This window comes from Suricata suricatta, chromosome 15 (genome assembly GCF_006229205.1).
Source record: "Suricata suricatta isolate VVHF042 chromosome 15, meerkat_22Aug2017_6uvM2_HiC, whole genome shotgun sequence".
Lineage (NCBI taxonomy): Eukaryota > Metazoa > Chordata > Mammalia > Carnivora > Herpestidae > Suricata > Suricata suricatta.
In genome coordinates this window covers 67,594,126-67,614,482 of record NC_043714.1, presented here as the reverse complement: position 1 = coordinate 67,614,482, position 20,357 = coordinate 67,594,126, and the positions used below count along the sequence as shown (strand labels likewise).

Genomic DNA, 20,357 nt, shown 5'->3' with positions numbered 1-20,357 from the left:
AAAGGTCTAGCACATAATTCTGGTGGTTTTGTATATATATTTGTATGTACACACACACACACACACACACACACACACACACACACACTAGAAAGGAAGAACTTTTTACATGCTTTCTTAAGTAAGAATTCTACCTATTATTGATTTTGGTCCTTTTGAAAGTCTTAGCAGTAAAGAACACATTAACAACAAAAAAAGTTACTGATACAAGGTTCTAGGTACGTAAACATATTTAATCCTGCAACTGTTTTTATTATTAAAAGTTAATAGGTATTTGAAAATGTCATTTTCTGTGGACATGCTTTATGTTCATCAGGTGAAAATGATCAGCTTGGAATCTCTGTGCTCTTCTAGTCATAAACAGAGATATTTACATTTCAAAACTTGCCTGTCATTTTACTAGAACTGATGGGAGTTACCGTGATGATGCTTGGGACTGCTCTGTATGTTACAGTGCAGGAGTTCTCAACTATTTTTTGTGCCCTGGACCTCTGGTCATTAGGTGAAGCCTGTGAATCCTCTCCCAGACAGTGATTCTACAAATGATTCATGATTTTACAAAGTAAAAGTTATGTATACTTAAAAAGGAAATTAGTTATATTGAAATACAGCTAACAGATTTTGATAGCGTAATATATATGCTTCTCCCATTAGAGAATAAGCTTTAGCAATGATTCTGTGCAATACTATAGTTTTAAATAGTGCTGAGTTTGCAATAGTTATAGTGTAATATGAAAGTACCTGTGTTTTTTATTGATAACAAGTACATAGGTATTTCTAATACTACTGTGGTTTGTTGCTTATAATTTTGATTGAAGGAATTGCAGAACTTCATGTAGAGGTTAGTGAAAAGGTACCCATTCAAATTCACAGGTCACTGCATTTTTCTCTGGATCCCAGATTTTGAACTCCTGTTAACGAAGAGTCAACTAGACCTTTCTTTCTCCATCATATTTGAATACGTGTAGTTTTTTTATGTTCTGTATAACTGATCTTTAAAAAGTAGAGTTACGCAGTCTTTTATGAAATATCCTAATGGTGTAGGCTCGAAGTTCTTGAAGTAGCTTTGAAGAAACTTGTATTTGCTGGTAAATAATTACAGAAACAGCATGTTCTGTGGAAAAGATAGTTGAAGATAAGTGGTAAGCCATGGAGAGTGCCTACCTTAAGAGAATTCACATTTCGATTCAAGGAACATGAAATTGACATGTAGAAAATAAAATAACAGTTTGAGATGCTGAAAATTTAATGAGAGAAACGTCATAATTACATTCCACAGGAAGGACACAAAAAGTAAGGTCTGATGTTTGTGTTACAGAATCATAAAAAAAGGTCAGGAGTTGTGAAAAGTCACCAAGTGTTTTACAGTTAACTCAGTAGTTAACTGAATTGTACGGTGTTCATGTGCCAGCCTGAGCTAGAAGAGCCTAGAATGGTGTCCGCTGAATTCGACAAATGGCTGTTCTGCACCTTGCAGTGGACTACAGATAAAGGGAATGGCAGATCTATGGAAGCTTGGCTGAGAGCAAAAACAGCACTATTACTTGCCTTGAAGGGGACGTGGTGGGGCTTCTGACTGTGGGGGACTTTTTGGTTGTGGCACTAGATTCGTTCTGTCAGTGTGATCTGCTGGTGCCGTATTTTAATTTTCTTTAATGTTTTATTTATTTTTGAGAGAGAGAGAGAGACAGCATGAGCAGGGGAGGGTCAGAGAGAGAGGGAGACACAGAATCCGAAGACAGGCTCCCTCCTCTGAGCTGTCAGCACAGAGCCCGACGCAAGGTTCGAACCTACGAACCGCGAGATCATGACCTGAGCTGAAGTCGGATGCTTATGCGACTGATCCACCCAGGCGCCCCTGGTGCCGTATTTTAAATAGTTCTCAAAGGCTGCACTGTCCAGGTCACTGGACCCCACTTTTAAAAACAGTGCTGCTTTTGCCAAGTTATCAAGTTTCTCTAGTCCTCAGTTTTTTTCTATAAAATTAGAGAACTGAGCTATGTGATTTCAAGTCCTGTCACAAACACTATATTCTGGGCTGATTTTCTACCTTTTCTTATTACCATTCACTTCCTTCCTTTCTCTTTCTCCTACCAGCGGTGTTCGAAATGTGGTAAAAATATTCAGAATTGTTAAGTGATTTGAACTCTGGTTTATATAAATATTGCCTTAGTAAAAAACTATGCAAAACTTTAAAATCTGTAATTATTAGATAGCATACTTATTCATTTTGGTCTGCTGGATTCTTCTTAGTATTATACTGATACTGATTTATAAATGTAGAAAGATTATTCAAGTACATATCTTTAAGATGATATGATTACCAAAAAGAGAAAATTTGTATTTTGTTTTTGTATTCTGTCTATGATGAGCCTGGAGGAATTATATTTAAGAGAATCATTTTAATTGAAGTTCAGGAACAAGGGAAACATTTGTGCACTGTATTAAATTCTTGAGCATGCCAGGCTCAAATGGAAAGGCCTGACAAATGTAGGGAAATGTGTAAGGACATTTCCTACCATTTGTTATCGTTTTCTAGTCTTCATACTTTCTTCTTTAATTTTTTTTCCTGTGAGAATTTTATGCCTTAGACATTTTAGTACTAGTATTGAATTAATTTCTCTCGGGAACTCTTAGAAATTTTCCTTCACTTTTTTTGGAGGAATTGTGTATATTTTCATTTATGACTAAGAAGCAATGTGGCAGAATGGTTGAGAGAACTGTTAGGAGGCACATGTGCCTGAGTAAGAATTCCAGCTTAATTGTTTACGGATTTGTTGACGTTGAGAAAGTTACTTAGTCCTTCTGACCTTCAGGTTGCTCAGAAGTAAAGTGAGGATTGCAGCGCTAGACAACGTCAGAAGCGGTCGAGGATTTTGTGAGGTCACACTGTGCGTGTGTTACTGAGCATCGTGTGTGGCACACAGAGGTCTATCACTGGTTTCTACTTTCATTTGGTGCCGATGGCAAGGTGCTGGGGCAAAATGGTTCTGTTGCCCTTTTTGCCTTCAGTCTGTAATGTTTAAGAAGGTCCTTATGATGAATATTCCTGAATATCTCCATTTAAACTTTATTCTCTTTCAGAAGCTCAGTCCTTCTAATGACTAGACAGGAGATACTTTGTACTTTTTGTCTATTTGAGTATATTGTCTAAGGGGTAACTTTCTTTTTACCTCAGTTTAATGTATTTTAAGATATTTCAAATATTTAATGGGTTGTCAAGTGGCACACAGACTGTTTAGTTTACTTCTCAGAGGCCAGTGAGAACTGGGACCAACAAGGAGAGATTAACAAGTGGGCAAGTATCAGCTTAATACAAGTTTTGTGATTCTTTGCAGGGTTCATGTTGGCTTAATTGTGCATCATTCAATCATTGGCTGAAGTTTCTAGAAAATTTCCAAAAATTGAAATCTAAAACTCAAGTCATTTGAGAACAGAATGAGTGACTCTGGGTGTGGTCATGCAGAGTGAAATATTGAAGTAGCGGCTGGTTGGCTGCTTGGGACGGATGTTGTAAAATAGATTTCATACTAAGGTTAGGTGGGCGAGTTTGAGTCTTCCATTTTAGCAGATGTTGTATTTAGTTTGGGCCGCTATCACAAAATACAGTAAACTAGGCGGCTTACAAATAACAAATTTATTTCTCGCAGTTCCGGAGGCTGGAAGCCCCAGGGTCTTGGTTCCAGCATAGTTGGGTCCTGGGGAGGCACGCTTCACAGTCCATACATAGCTGTCTTCTTGCTGTGTCCTCACACGGCAGAAAGAGCAAGAAGCTATCCAGGCTCCCTTTTATGAGGACATTAATTCCATGCATGAGGGTTTCACACTGATGGCCTAGTCACCTCAGTGGGTTTAATCACATTGGGTGTTAGGATTTGAACATACAAATTTTAAGGGGACACGAACCTACATGTTCTTTTATACTTTTCAGTAGAATAGAAAGAGCTGATATATAAAATAGGCTTGCTAGGAAAACCACACAAGAAGAGAGAAAAAAAGTATAAGTCAGTCTTATTTGTGAAATGATCCAAAGCAAAATATTAAATCTAGAAATACATTTTTTTTTTTAGTTTTTAATTAAAAAATTTTTTAATGTTTATTTTTGAGAGACAGAGCATGAGTGGGGAAGGGGCAGAGAGTGAGGGAGACACAGACTCCTAAGCAGGATCCAGGTTCCAGGCTGTCAGCACAGAGCCTGACAAGGGGCTTTTCAAACCCATGAACCATGAGATCATGACCTGAGGCGAACTCAGGTGCTTAACCAACTGAGCTACCCAGGCATCCCAAAATTCATTTATTTTTTAATGACTGTATAAATTTGATTCCAGGAAAGCAAGTATGGTTTAGCATAGAAAATGTATTCATGTAGGGGCATCTGGGTGGCTCAGTTGGTTGAGTGTCCAACTTTGGCTCAGGACATGATCTCACGGTTCCTGAGCTCGAGCCCTGCGTTGGGCTCACTGCTATCAGCACGGAGCCCACTTTGGATCCTCTGTCCCCCTGGTTCTCTGCCCCTTCCCTGCTCGTGCACATTCCCTTTCTCTCTCTCTCTCTCTCTCTCTCTGTCTCTCACTTACTCTCTCTCTCTCTCAAAAATAAACATTAAAAAATGTATTCATGTAATCTTATATTCTTATAATCACATATTCATAGATTACATGAAAAAATAGTTAATATTATAAAGATGGGAGTTCTGTCTTGGTATTTGTGTGTGTGTTTTTAATGCAAAATCAAGTCAAAATCCCATTAAGATTTTTGTAGAACTTGACAGTTACATGGATAACTAAAAGGCCAAGAATAGCTAAGGCACTTTTTCAGGAGTCATTACTTAAATGATAAGCAGACCACAAAGAAAAGTGGATTACATGTGACAAAAAGATAGAAACAAAGTTAAGACTAGGATACTGTGACATTGCAGACTAGGAGATATTTGCAATGTGTTTAAGCATCAAAAGATTGGTTTCCAGATTTCCTGTTTAGAATTCCTAAAGCCTACCTGGGGGGGTAAGGATGGAGGTGAGTTCAGAAAACATACCACTCTGGGAATTTCAAGCAAAGAATTAATTAATCAATTTTTAAATTTCTTTATTTTGAGAGAGAACACACAAGTGCGGAGGGAGAGAGAGAATCCCAAGCAGGCCCCACACTGAGTGGGGCTCCATCTCACAACTGATCATGACCTCAGCTGACATCAGGAGTCTGTTGTTTACTCAGCCACCCAGGTGCCACTCAGGGGCCCCTACACAGGGAACTTCACATAGAGGGTTGGTTACAAAGATGCTGGACTAGGAGAGCAAAGGAGAAGAGGAGACAGAGTGGCAAAGAAAAGATGGGTGATAGTGCTGCTTCCAGAGATTAGCCGCCAGCACCCCTAGAGTGGAGCCCACAGGCTGCCTGGGCGGTGCACACTGGCCTCACCCCCTCTGACTGCTCTCAGCGCAGCTGGGGGGCCGTCCTGACCAGAGACAGGGAAGCTGCTCTCTCCATCCTGCTTTCTCACCCTCTAGTGCCTCTTACTGACGTAACCTAACAGCTGGCAAGGATGTCATTTACAGAAGCTAAGCCCAGCAGTACAGGGGACAGTGTATATAGAAAGGTCGGTGTGGGAGAGATACCAGAAAAATAAATGCTACAAGTTACGAAGGATGTGAATACACATTTTACAGATGTCCTATAAACATAGAGATATAGGCACATTTTTACTGGTAATCAAGAAATATAAATGAAAACATCAGTGAGATATTTCATGGTCTAAAATTCAAAGTTTGAGGTTTTTGAGGATGAGAGAGAAGAAATCTTTACTGGTGGAACAGTGAATGGATAGAAGAACTTTGGAGAGTAATTTGGCATAATCTAGTCAAGTTACGGTCGCCTTTTAATTTCTAGACTGCTTTCTGGTGGAAACTCTTGTACATGGGCATAAGTATATGTGAAAGGATATGCATAAAGCATTCTTTGTTATTAGAGAAAAATTAAGAAGTCATTGTTTCTCAATAGGATTTCACTGAACTGTGGAGTAGTGTGTGACATCTCAGTAAGTGAACATGGATCATTCTCAAAACACCATTGCGTATGAGAGGTGGGTTTTAAGGGAATATGTACTATACAGCATTTATGCAAATTGAAGCCGAACAATGCTGTATTGTTTATGAATATATACCTTCACAGTAAAAATTTTAAAATATGTTTGGGAAGGAAACATACTTTTAAGATTACCTTTAGGAGATGGAGAAGAGGAAAGTTGGTTGGAGAAGATTGGGAGGTTAACTGCACAAAATTGCAGGGAGGCCTCTGAGGCAAATATGGCAAAATGCCATTGCTTTAATTTGAGTGGCCTGAAAACAATATGATACTATATGTTAGCTAACTAGAATTTAAATAAAAAATTTGAAAAGGAAGAAGCTGTTCAGTCACAAATGTGACGTGCACGCACGCACACACACACACATGATCTGGGTGGTACAGTATGTGGATACATTTTTTTATGTTTAAATTATTTTCTAATAAAAAAATAGAAAACAAGAAGGACTTAAGAATCAGCAGCCTTTCAGGGCACCTGGGTGGCTCAGTTGGTTAAGCCTCCGACTTTGGCTCAGTTCATGATCTCATGTTCATGGGTTCAAGCCCCAGGTCAGGCTCTGTGCTGACAACTCAGAGCCTGGAGCCTGCTTCTGATTCTGGTCTCCCTCTCTCTCTGCCCCCTTCCCACTCATGCTCTGTCTCTCTCTGTCTCAAAAATAAATAAATAAACATTTAAAAAATTTATAAAAAAAAAAAAGAATCAGCACCCTTTCTGGGAGGTCTTTGGTTAGGTGTTCCTTTTTCTGTATGTTCGTTGTGTTGTTTGCATGCTTCTGTATGAAAGCCTGCCACACCATCTTGTCTGGTTTCTTAACACTTGTCTGTGAATTGCTCAGTGCCAGATAGTCAGTATCTGTCCCAGTAATTGGCAGACAGGAGCTAAGGTTGTTTGATTTACAACAGCAGCAGCCACCAGCAGGCACTGTAAACACCGGCTAGCTGTTGAAGTGCGCAGAGGGTTACATGTGCTAAGGATTTTATGTACTGGCGCATCAGCGCATTGTTTCGTGTGTGCTGGAAAGAGCTCTGGCACCTGAATTCCAATCCATTCGCTTTTTGCGACCACCTTTGAATGAGTCATATATGTCTTTGAGCATCAGTGACTTTACATTTAAAATTTTTTTGAATTATTGATACATACGAAAGAGTACCTTTATTTGTAAATGCGAAAGCCTAAAAGACTCCCCTGAATCCACCAGTAATTGAGGAACTGAAGTGTTACCCAAACCTTTGAAGTTACCTGGTCCTATGGCCTTGTCTCTCTGTAGAGATAACCAGTATTTTAAATACTGTGTTTATTGTTCTTTGAATTTTAAACATATATTTACATGTGTATATTTTTTATGGATTTTCAAATAGTGGTACATTTTAAGAAAATGAGTTGACGGTACTCTTTTTTTGATGTTTAATGACCATATTTTTTCAAGAAAAGTCTTCATAGTAAATCCTTATAAAATACATAATTTTGGGTTTCAGTGTTTTTTTTTTTTTCATATACCCATTACCATTCTGTAAATTTCTTAAACTACTGGGAACTTTGTATCAGTTTTCTCATTCCCTGTCTATACCTGATGTAAGACATTGTAGCAAGAAGCATTTCTTTTAAATCTACACCTCAGGCAGTCATTTGCATTGGTGGTTTAATTATTAATGGCTGGAGGCATGGAAGAGTACCATTACTAATAATCCCTGAATCAGGCTCAGAGATGCCATGACAATCTAATGTAATACTAACTTACATGGTTCACTTCCATTTAGGGAACCGCATTTGTCTCCTAATTGGTGTGTTTATTGCACTTGGCCAGGAAGTCTTTTATTTAAAATAGTGTCAGGAGCGCCTGGGTGGCTCAGTCGGTTAAGCGTCTGACTTTGGCTCAGGTCATGATCTCACAGTTTGTGGGTTCAAGCCCCGCATGGGGCTTTGTGCTGACAGCTCAGAGCTTGGAGCCTGCTTCGGATTCTGTGTCCCTCCCTCTGTGGCCTCTCCTCTGCTCACGCTCTCTTCTTCAAAAATAAATAAACATTTAAAAAATAGTGTAAATAAGAGTTTTCATTTTAAAATCATACTAAATCTAAGTGTACCCACTAGATGTCAGCATTTGGAAAGATGCCGTGTAACATATATAGTCCTAGCCAGAAGCAATGTGAAAGATTCAGTCTAACAAGTACTGACTTCTATAGAGTCGTCATATGTTTTGTGAGTGTCAAGACTAGAAATCAAGTCTCCCAATTTCTATTCTATTGTTCGTTTATGTCATGTTTCTTTAAGACAAGTAATGTTTTTTTTCCATGTAATTACTAGACTAACACATTGTTCTTGACATGGGCTAGGGATTTATGGTGAGATTTTAGTACTTCCGTGGCGGTATTATGGGTGGGCACCTAGTAATACCTGAATCTTGCTTCTCCTCCTTTACATTTTACAAAGGAAGGGAAATCAAAGGATCACTTTATTAATAGCTACACACTAGTACCTGATGATGATAGATTAGATACTGTTGGTAAAGGTAAGGATTAAGCTACTCACTAGAACTTCCTCTATATCAGATTTCAACCAGAATAGCAGAAACTGTGCTAGGTATCTTAAAAAGGGATTTAACATAAGGGTTTATTTATATAAATGTTGGAAGCCTGAGCAAAAAGAGGATGTTGAGGTGTGGGTGTTTTTACTCACAATACTGCTGACATTAATTCTGAACTGTTTTCCAAAACCCCTTTTGATACCAAAGGTGTGGGGCTTTTCTGTCCAGACACCAACTGGGTGACCTCCAGTTCATTTTGATTCTGACTCTATGGAGAGTTGGTGTGCAGACTCCTTAGGTTAAGGGCTTCATCCTGCACGAGTCCATCCCACTCCAGATGCCATTCCCAAGTCTTAAGCCTCCTATACTTCTGACCACCCAGCTGTGAAAAGTTCTGGGGATTCCCATGACTCCCTCCTCCGCTGACATTACTTTTACCAGTACCAGTTTATTATAAAGGAGTTTATAAAGGGTACAAATGAACAACCAGATGAAGAGGTACATAGAGGGAGGTCTGAAAGTGTCCTGAGCATAGGGGCTTCTGTCCCCATGGAGTTGGGACATGTTCCCTTCCCATGTGGATGCATTTACCAATCTAGAATTTCCTAGGACTCCGTCATTTAGGGGTTTTATGGAGGTCCCATTATGTAGACATGACTGATTATAAATCGTTGGCCATCGGTGATCAATCCAATCTCCAGTCCCTCTCCCCTCACCAGAGGATAGGAAATAGGGCTGAAGCCTAAGTATGCCTTGGTCTCTCTGGCATCCAGCCCTCATCTTGAAGCTATCTGGGGGACTCATTAAAGTAAAAGATGCTGCTTTCATCCCCCATATCCAAGGGATTTAGGAGCTCTGGGTTAAGCATGGGGGAGGGGGCGGTAAAGACCAAATACATATTATGTCACATGCGGTAACTAAGATATTAATGGTAACCACAGGAAGCATATGTCACTTCTAGAGCTGGAGGGAAAGTAGGGGAAAGGTAGGTTTGGCAGAATTTTGGAGCTCAAAGGAGGGACTCTATAAGTCTGGAAGCTCAGACTTCTAAAGGGGCCAGGCACTGGTAGGCATTCCCCAGGAAGCTTGAGCCTACAGCCATAGCCAGCTTTTGATGACAGGAAATGCTGACAGAACTTGAGAAACAAAGAGAGACCGTATTCTTTTTTTTTGAAGTTTTACTTATTTAAGTAATCTCTTCTACCCAACGTGGGGCTCGAACACAGGACCCTGAGATCAAGAGTTGCGTGTTCTTCTGATTGAGTGAGCCAGTTGCCCCCAAACAGGTACCTTTTTTCTTACCACCTTCCAATTTCCTTAGAGTTGATGGGGCCCAATGAGAAGCCAGCTGACAAAGTAGTCTAAGAAATACACTCTTCAGCTTCTTAGTCTTAACGATAAAAGCAAATTATAGAAGTATGGGCTTGGGGGTGAGTGTAAATTAACTGTCACAGTCCGTCTTTTTGACTACACCGTATTCAAATGTCTTTGTTGATTTAAGTACAGTGCCACTGTTTTCATGCTTTCAGGACTTGAGTTCTTAGATAGCTCATGCTCAGATAGTCTTAGGAGTGCAGGTGATAGGGAAAACCCCTGTGAATACAGAGTCCCAGAGGGGATGCTCAGTCTCCTTATTTTTATCAAGTGTGGTGGAACCAGGAGTGGGAAGAAAGCTCAAGTCCTGGGAGCTTAGGTTCTGCTTAAACATGTTTAGCACGTAAAGATCAGAACAACAGGGACAAGAGAAAAAGGGAAGTCTTGGTTATCCTTTTATTGAACAAATATTTGTTGCCCAGTCATCATCATTGTGCTAGAACAATGATCCTGTTTAGAGCTTCTCTCATTGGGAAGAAGGGGGCAGAAAGAATTGGAGACGAAGGTACGAGACGGTCCAGGTGTGATGTGTGTTTGTAGTGCAATCACTAGAGCAGATAGTATAATGTCAGGATAATTATTATAAGTGCTTTATTGGTAGGCTTGTTTGAGTTGCTATTTCTCTCCATTTTAATGGCACTCATCTATTGGTTTTCCACCAGTACAGTCAACCGCTGTGTTCCTAATGTGAGCTGCAGACATGTTAGAAGCTAAGGAGTTGTGATTATATCTCTCCTTTAAATTGTTGTGTACCTAACTGATCCTTCAAGTAAAAGAAATGCCACTGGACCTCACCTGTTTACAGTTCTTCAATTAATTCAGTAGGTATTTATTGGATATTTACTCTGTGCCATGTTGAAGATTTACTTTGTGTGCTTTTATTGAAGCTGCACCAAATACATGTTTGGCCAATAAGGTCAATATTCAGCTAAAGCCCAAGCCAAAAATCATATAGAACATTAATCTGGGATATATTAATCTGAAAATTTATCAAATTTAACTTTTTACAATGTTAATTTTAACAGATTAAAAAAAATTTTTTTTTAATTTATATTTGAGAGACAGAGAGAGACACTGGGAGCAGGGGAGGGTCAGAGAGAGAGGGAGACACAGAATCTGAAGCAGGCTCCAGACTCTGAGCTAGCTGTCAGCACAAAGCCTGATGCAGGGCTTGAACCCATGAACCATGAGATCAGGACCTGAGCCGAAGCTGGATGCTTAGCCAACTGAGCCACCCAGGCGCCCCAACAGTCAGATTTTAAAAGTTTGACATACTGAAAATAATTTTGTTCTTAATACTGTTGTCAACTGCTAGATTACTCCTGGAGTCACTCTACTGTCCATTTGCAAAATTAAATCAACATTTGCTTTCAAATGGTGATGATGTAGTTTCACAGAAGGAGTTCTCCAAAAAAGATTTGGTACAGTATTAGAGGGGGATGGTATCTGCATAGTTTCAGAAGCAGATGTGCTGAGTGAGATTGTTGATACTATTCAAAAATTTTTGAAGCCTCTGCTATTTTAGCTTGTACTTGGTGCTTTATGCAGTCACTTGCAAAATGTTTATCATTAAACCTTAGATCTAGAAGTCTGGCATTGGAGTTTTGTAACTGACTTGCAGGATAGCAACACCGTCAATTTCTACCTGCCTTTCAACTTCGCATTCACCTAACTGTAAGCTTTTCTGTGTAGTGGATTGATGAGAACGATCATTCCATCATATGTCCTGTATTTTTGTAATTTGTATTTTGTAATTACTCTCTAAGAGCCCGACAGTTTAGTTATTTCTTAAACAGGTTCCAGCAGGTGAATTACTTTCTCTGAAAGAACCATTGCTTATTAGTAATTTTGTTTCTGTTGGCAGTGTTATTCAGAGTGCAATATTAATTTTTTCTCCTGTTAACGTAGATATTTTAACATGTACTTAGGTGCTTGACTGAGTAAATGACAAAATAACTCCACAGTCTCCTGTATATATATATGGTGGTTTGTTTTGGAATTATGAAAGTGACTCACTATATTTTTGCTTATGCAAAATATATTTTATTTTATGGTATTATAATTAGTTTCTGAACACATAGCTGAAGAGTGTGAACAAAGCTTAAGTTTGTGACTACTCAGCTGCTTTTGGCCTGCCTTCCTTCATCATGTGTGTGCCACCGTCAGTGAAACCTGGATCATATTTTTCATTACTTATTTTCCATTCTGTTAATACTTCTTCAGATCCATGGTACATGTTGTATGAGAACCAGAAATTTCTTGGCAGACAAAGCAGAAATGTGGTTGAATTCCACATTAACCCACCGACTTGTCAATTTCAAAGTCTTCTCGTTGTTTCTACAGACCTACATGTCTGATGATAGAGAGAAATAGCATATTTAATATTAAATAATGTTTTTATGCACAACAGAATATAAGTCAGCAACATTTTATAGTACTATATTTTCTAGAAGACCTTTTTGCCTAGGATTCAGAGCTTAGGTAAATACAAGTAGTTCTTGGTCTTCAACACTAAAAGTAGTTGGCAGTTTTTATTTTTGTTTTGATAAGTTTTTCTCATTCACACATTTTTAGTCACTGTGAATTGGAAGATATGGAATTCTTTTAAAGCATTCTTATAAAATCTGTTGTAAAGTTTTTTAGAACAAAGTATGTTTTTCATTATCTCTCTTTTTTAAACAACTTTATCATATTTCTTTTTGTTTTTTATTCACTTTCTGTGTTGAAGATGAAAATGGATTTTAGCTTGATATTGGAGCTTGTTTTCCTTGTAAAATTTTGACAGAGCAGAATGGACACTCTTTAATTCTTTCTCAGATTTGAAGAGTTCTCAGATAGGACTTTTTGGGGAAGACTTATGGTTTGAAGGAAACTAAATAAAACTCAAACCCACATTGTCCAAGCTTTAAAAAAACTTTTTAATGTTCAGAATGCTCTTCAATTTTACGAAGATGAGAATTATGATCTAGGCAGGTCTTTATTTTTACTTTGGAGCCATTTTTATGGTTCTGGAAGAATATTATGTTTTTGCTTTGTTATTTGGACATACTGTAGGCTTTCTTGATACTCAACCTTCTGTATATTCCTATCACTTTATTTCTCTCATGTTTAACATTTCAGAAATTCTTACTAGTTGCACATGAGCCTACTGGCTTTTACTGAGAGAGTGAGCGAGACAGACTTCGTTCATCTGACTGGGAAAACGTGCTCTTTCTAAATTCTCAGGTTCTTTCGTTCATTCTTTCTCAGTTTTCAGTTGTCAGTATTTATTTTGGTTTTTCCTCTCCTTTTCTTGGAACACTTAAACACTTCACAGATTATTGTTTTCTGTGCTTTTTGCAGTCATTCATTTATTCATCAAATATCAGTGGCTACCTACATCATCCTCAAGCATTGTTCCAGGTGCTGGGGGTGGGGTGGCGTATACAGCAGAGCCCCTGCTTGCTTAGAAGTGCCCCTCGCACTGCCGCCAGCAAGTAGAGGAAGGTAGAAATCTGTGCTGGATGGTGGCAAGCACCGGTCTGGGAAGAGGATGTGTTAGTCAAGGAAGGCCTCTCTGAGTAGTCTAATTAAGCAGTGACCTCAGTGAAGTACAGTAGCTTGTCGCTTGAAGGTAGCTTGTCGCTTGAAGGTCTGTGGACAGAATGTTCCAAGGTTCGGGAAAAAGGTACAGAGCTTCCAAAGGAGAGACATCCTGCTGTGTTAGAGAGACGGCAACAGGCTGTTGTGGAGAACTATGGGAGGTGAGGGCCGAGGGAGCCAGGGACAGACAGGTCATGTAGGGTTTTGTAGGACCTGGTAGGAAGTTGGGATTTTATTCTGAATGTGTCAGTAAGCCATTATATGTTTTTGAGCAGAGAAAGGATATGGTTGCTTTATGTTTTTAAGAGATTGCTTTGCCTCTTGTAAAAAAAAAAAAAAAAGCAATTGTAATAGGACACAAAAGTAGAAGCAGTTAGGAGCTCATGAAGGAATCCTGGCAGGGGGTGAGGGCAGCACGAACAAGGCTGGTCCAAGGCTGGTCCGGCAGTGAAAGGGGCGGGTAGGGTGTCCTCTAAGCTGACAAGAAAGTGTATGGAGGAGGAGGAGGGGTGTTGGCTGTGTCAGGTGATGCTGACGAGGAAGTGAGTGAGGACTTGAGATCTGACCATCGGAATTAGTAACGAGCAGCTCCTCTGGTGACCTTGCCAGAACAGCTGTGTTGGTGCGTGGTTGGGCGAAAGCCAGGTTGGAGAGGGTTTAGCAGAGATGGAGAGAGAGAAAAGATGAGTGTAAGCAATTCTCTTAAGGAATTTTGTTGCAAAAAGAAGCATGGAATATGGTGGAAACTGGTGAGGGAAGCACAGTCAAGGTAATTTTTTGTTTTGTTTAAGATAGAAGTAACTACGGATGCCAAAGGGAAGGGGATGGAAAAAGAAAAGCCATAAAGTAGGAAAGAAACTCAGGAAAAGGGGTTGTCCTAAATGTTAGATGAAGAAACTATTTCAGGAAGGTGTGTGACAAACTGGGTCAAAGGCTGTAAGAGATCCAGTAAATTGAAGTGTCAGAATTGCCCTTTGGATTTAGCCAGATGCAGGACCTTGGCAGGGACCAGCTGCTTTGTATTGGTGGGAATAACAGGCAGATTGGAATGAGTTGAGAGGGAGAAGTAAAAAGTAGAACAAAATAACTACAGGTAGCTTATACGGCAAGTTCTTGCTGTAACCGAGGGCAGGCAAGGGGGCACCTGCCAGGGCGGCTCAGTCAGTAAAACATCCGACTCTTGATTTCGGCTCAGGTCGTGAGCTCATAGTTTGTGATTTCAAGCCCCATCGAGCTCTGCACTTGATAGTGCGGATGCATGGGAATGAATCTCCCTTTCCCTCTCTTCTGCTCCTCCCCTCCTTGCTCTTACTCTCTCAAAAAATAAATAAGTAAACCTAAAAATAAATGGATCATTTACAAAAAGAGGGCCGGCAAGGCAGTGTAGAGGAGACATGTACCCTTGAGAAGGAGACCCAGGTTGTGTCTCAGGAACAGGTGCAGAGGGGAGACTGGGTGGTTACTGATGAGGAAAGGGTGGTAGAAAGAGCAGTAGATGATTATTTTTCTTTTTTCTGTAAATGATGTAGTGAGGTCATTTCTTGCACGTGAGGATGGAGGATAGATTGTGAGAGGTTTGAGATTAAAAATAAAGTCTTGTGGAATGGTCACCTGGTGAAGTGGGAGAGTAGTTTGATTGGAGATGCATGAGGATGTGCTTTATGTTAGCGGCCATATGTTTAAAATAGAGGCTCCTAACTGTTCCCTAGGAGATACTTGACAACATCTGGAGGTGTTGCTGGTTATTTCAGCTGGGCATTGGGGTGATATCAGGGGTCTAGTGGGTAGAGGCCTGGAGTGCTGCTTGAGCATCCTGCAGGGCCCAGGACAGCCCCACAGTGAATTCTGTGGTTCAAATGCAAACAGTGCCAAATTTAAGAAACCCTCATTTATAGGGATGCTAATCAATATGTTTATGAATTTTTCTTTTTTCTCATCCCTCACCCAGAAATACGGAGTTTATAAAGTGGACCTGAAGGAGATGGACACTAAGTGAATAGAGTAATTCAGATTGTGTTAGGTGTGCTGAAGGAAGAAGTTAGCTGAAGTGACGGACAGTAACGGGGTGTAGGGGTATCTGTGGGAAAGGTTGGCAGACAAAACCAGTCGGAAGAGGGGACATTTGAGTTGGGGCCTGAAGAAGGCGGGGGGCGGGGGGGCGGCAGCCATGGGAACATCTTTGCAACTAGCATTCTAGTCAGAAGAGACAGCATTATAAAGCCCCTGAGCTGAAAAGAGTAAATGAAGCAACATCTCTTAGGAATTTTCTAGAAAGGGAAGGAATAGTATATTAACATATAGTTGTGTTTCTCTTGGCTACTACTCTAATTAAAGAAACTTCTTTTCAAATGTTTTACAGGAAAATGGTCTAATGTATTTATTAAGTGCCTTTCATGAGCTCAGAAATACATTTGACAGGCTATAGGTGGGGAAGAAGAAGTTCCAGATAACTCAAGAACTCTAAAACATATACATACAATGTAAGAGCTCACAGTCACAAAATTTTACTTGAAATAACCTGGATCTGGTTTCTGTGTGTTACATTTCTTTTTAGCTTTTTAGTAAACACTTATAATATTTAGTTTAATCCAGGGTTTATAATGCAAGTAATTTGAAAGAGAATCTTTATAGATTTTTCTTTCCTAAATTCGGATGTTGTAAGACTCGCAGTTTATTATTCTAAATTATAATATTTATTTTGAAGTGGTGCTTCTGAAGTATATCAAATATTTTGACCCAAGTTCTATATAATCTGAAAAATCTTTGATATCTTTTAGTATCTTTTGTGTCACATTTATTAATCTGAAACGTCTAAATCTTACTATAACTTTATTAGAAGTAAATGACAGAAACCCATGTCAACTAAACAGGTAAAAAAGGAAATTGACTCAAAGAGACTAGGTAATATCTTAAAACCAGAGGAAAATCTAGCAGCTAAACTGAGGGAAATGGCAGCTAGAATTCAGGAACAAATGGAAATAGAAATTAATGATGTCAGGACCTTCGGACACTTTCTCTAGTGCATGCTGGCTTTCTCCTTTAGTCACAGACTGGCTTCCTCTACGGTAGGAAATAGGGCAGCCACACACATTCCATGGGTTCTGCGGCAGAGAGATTGCCAGGCATGGTCACTAAATGTTTTTGCTTCCATTAACTCGTTTAATGATTTTAGGAACCCTCTGCAGTGGATATTCATATTATGCATAATTTACAGATGAGGCACGGAGAAATTAGGAAACTTGACTACAGTCACGGAGCTTGGAAGGAAATGGCAGAGTTGGAGTTTGAACCTGTGCCGTCTGGTGTCTACCGGAGCTGACAGGTTGACACTTAGCTACCATCTCTTATTTGCTGCAGTCAGGGGATGGTGGGGGCTTTTTGTTTGTTTTGTTTTTGCCTAAAGAGCTAAACTATGCAAGACAAGGATATGGTTTTGTTTATCATTATTAAAAAGATATGACAACTGATAGTATTATAGTGAACTGTTTTCAGATTTTTGAAAAATTCAATGAATTTTTAAGAAATTACTTATTTTGGGGGGGCCTCGGCGGCTCAGCTCAGCTGGTTGAGTGTCCAACTTCAGCTCAGGTCATGATCTCATAGTTTGTGAGTTTGAACCCCGCATCAGGCTCTGTGCTGACAGCTCATAACCTGGAGCCTGCTTTGGATTCTGTATCTCCCTCTCTCGGTGTCCCTCATCCACTTATGCTCTCTCTCTGTCTCAAAAATAAATAAACATTAAGAAAGTTTCTTTTAAAAATTATTTAAGTACTCTGTACACCTAACATGGGGCTTGAACTCATGACCCTGAGATCAAGAGTTGCATGCTTCTCCAATTGAGCCAGCCTGGCCCCCCAAATTCCATGAGTTTTTGTTCAAAGAGACACACGTAATGTGGTTTGGCTCTTAGACCCATCTTGGGTGTTGGATGGTAAGGAGACTTTGCAGCGGTCTGCAGTTCTACTGTACTGCATCAGTGGCTCTCAACCAGGGATGAGTCTTCCCGGAACGTTGGGCAAAATCTTGAGATTTTTTTGTCGTCATAACTAGTGTGTTGGGTTACTGGTGGCCTGTAGTACAAATAGGCCTGAGATGTTGGTGAAGATCCTATAGTATTAGACAGACTCTTCTCCGCAAAAGAATTATTCAGCCCCAAATGTTAATATTGCTGAGGTTGAAAAACCTGTACCAGATAAGCTGGGCCATTTTCAAACTAAGCATCTGTGTTTGGGATGAAAAGGTAAGAAATTCTAGATATTTGTGGAGAATGAATAGGTCAGGACCAAGTACGATGCACTCTGAGAGGTTTGGGGTCACATTATGCTAGGGTGCCTTGAAAGAAGGACAGGACCAAATAGTGGAAGAAGTTTACATAGGGAGATGTAGGAAAATGGAGCAGACAAACTTGGCCAATTCTGATTATTTTCCTCGAGGATCGACTATATGCATCCAAGTAAAAAGGTAAGGAAACCTAATCTCCCTTCCTCCCTGTACCTGATGGTGATCTCGTAGGACATTTCTTAACAAAAATGGGCTAAACGTGGGCTTTGTTATTTACTCTGATTTATAACATTGAAATTCGTTAATAACTTGACTCTGGTTTGTATTAAAGAAGTAGAGCTATCATTTTTTAAGAGTGAGTTTGTGATTTTCAGGTTACAGTGACAACAACAGTCAGTCTGTTATTGAATGCATTTTGTGTGCCAGATACTATGCTGATAAGTCAGTGTTTATCCAAAGTCGAGCTCTCCAAATAACCCTTTAAAGTAGTTTCTCTAATATGTATGTTTTACTGATGAAGAAAATGAGTCCCAGAAAGATTAATTAGCATCCTCAAGGTCAGACGGCTTGTCAGTTAGAGTTAGGATTCTGCTCTGATTCCATAGAGTACACACTTAACCACCTGATGATGTGCTGCCTTTTTCCTCGGAAAGACCATTACGGTTCTTTCTTATGCATATTTTTCATCTGTAGTTGAAGTTTTGATACCATTAGGTAATTAATTCTTTGTATATTTGGTCTCAGTTCTTGTTAGTGAGGGAATTTATATATGTTTGGAAACAAATATCCCATAAATTAAAGCTGTGAGATCTTCTGTTTCCAAATGGTTTCAAAGGAGAAAAGTAATTCTTGAGTAAATTTGGTAACGAGTATGAGATTTTTTTTAGAGGTGATGATTTTGGAAAAATGCTTGTACTTTCCTTGTATAAAAGCTTAGAATTAAACTTTTACAGTGTATAATGTAATTAAGATGAAATATTTCCCTTAGTTTAATCTCAGTGTAAGACATTGTACAAAATCTTTCCAATGAAGTTCTGTGTAATAAGGATTTTAATATCAAAAATAAGATAAATTCTGGCCTCTCCCTTTGGAGGAATATTGTTTTAAAAGAGAGGACTCTTCAGTATTTATCATATTTGTAAATAAATTTAACATTTGTGAATTTAACAATTGTGAATAAATTTTAACATTTTCTAAGAAGTGTGTGTGTCTGCCACACTTTGACCTTTAAAGCAAATAACTGTTACGCGTATGCTGTTACTTCCTCTTCGGGAAGTGTAAAGTTAGGTACCTATGCCATTACCCTGGGAGTAGGTGGAGGAAGAGGAGCAGGGACAGCACAGGTGGCCGAAAGTCCTAACTCTTTTCAGATATTTTTGGAATGGGGGTGAATAATAAGATGTATTCTTTCATTGATGAAAATACTGCTACTTTTATGTTTTTGTTTTATTCATATTTGCCAACTGTTCAATATTGGGAGAAAAAATATTGTAACTGGGCTAGGGGAGGATGTGGGGTGCCTTTGATCTCATAGTCTACCTTCCGTAGAGTTACTGCACCTTCAAGGTTTGAACTTGGTTTCCTGGGATGTTCCTGATACCTCCTTCCACCTTCATTCTCACTGAGTCATGGCAAATTTTGGTACAAGATTTATGCCAATGCTTTATTTTTACTATTCCTTCTCTGCAAACTTACTAAGTTATGATGATTACTGGCTCCCTTTTGCTTGTTTGCTGTGTTAACTTCCAAGTTACATGCTTCATATGGTTGTATATAGTTGATACTATTGAATTATCAGTCTATGAGTTAATGAAAAGTCTGATTCACCTTAGGAGTATAGAAGATATAAGAAATATTGGTTTATGTGCAGTAAAGATTTTTAAATGGGTCATCAGTTTATAACTTTCTTTAGTCTTTAGTGATTAAATGTGGTTTGAATACCATCTTCCTAGTATTCCCAGTAGGGTTTGATTCTGCAAGAAGGAAACTATCCCTATTACTTAAAAATAAAGGTCTCAGTCTACTTATTTGAGAGATCTGTTTTTGATGTTCATTTAAATTGAGAATATATGCCTCAAACATTTTAAAGGAGTAACACTAGCATAGATATTCATCAAATGTAAATATTGCAAGTAATATGTAAAAATATCTAATCTTTTTTCCAATCTTGTTTTATGTAACTTTTTTGATATGTGGAAAAGAGGGACAAGAGCTATAAACTCAGAGCCAAATGTGCTTTTGTTGTTCCAAATTTTCAATGCCAGAAGTATATAAACCTGCACCTGTTGGTAATTATGAGCAAGCCAGCCTTTGCCGAATCCCAGGCCTCTGCTTAAAATTTTTTTACTGGAACTAAATGATGTTGCCATTTTTATTTTTAGGTTTGCTGGCATGGGTAATCTCATTAAGGTGCTAACCAGGGACATAGACCACAATGCAGCACATTTTTTCTTGGACTTTGAAAGTAAGTCTCTTTAGCCCTTCACAGCTGGTGCATAATGGTAAAGGTGAAAGATG

At 39.1% G+C, this 20,357-nt stretch overlaps 1 protein-coding gene across 12 annotated transcripts in view; it reads left to right on the top strand.

Annotated features, from left to right (window-relative positions):
• Positions 1-20,357, top strand: part of FAM49B (family with sequence similarity 49 member B) — a 104,811-nt gene that overhangs the window by 52,950 nt on the left and 31,504 nt on the right. For 2 of the 12 annotated variants that reach the window (XM_029924086.1, XM_029924085.1), the window contains one exon: positions 20,222-20,304. The exons of 2 other annotated variants lie outside the window; for them this stretch is intronic. In XM_029924086.1, the coding sequence (XP_029779946.1) occupies positions 20,232-20,304 (73 nt within the window). In that variant the 5' untranslated portion in view covers positions 20,222-20,231. Of the gene's footprint in view, positions 1-5,997; positions 6,080-9,829; positions 9,890-10,639; positions 10,799-16,773; positions 16,882-20,218; positions 20,305-20,357 lie in introns of those variants that run through there. 8 more of the 12 variants (XM_029924081.1, XM_029924077.1, XM_029924075.1 and 5 more) reach the window with 6 other exon arrangements.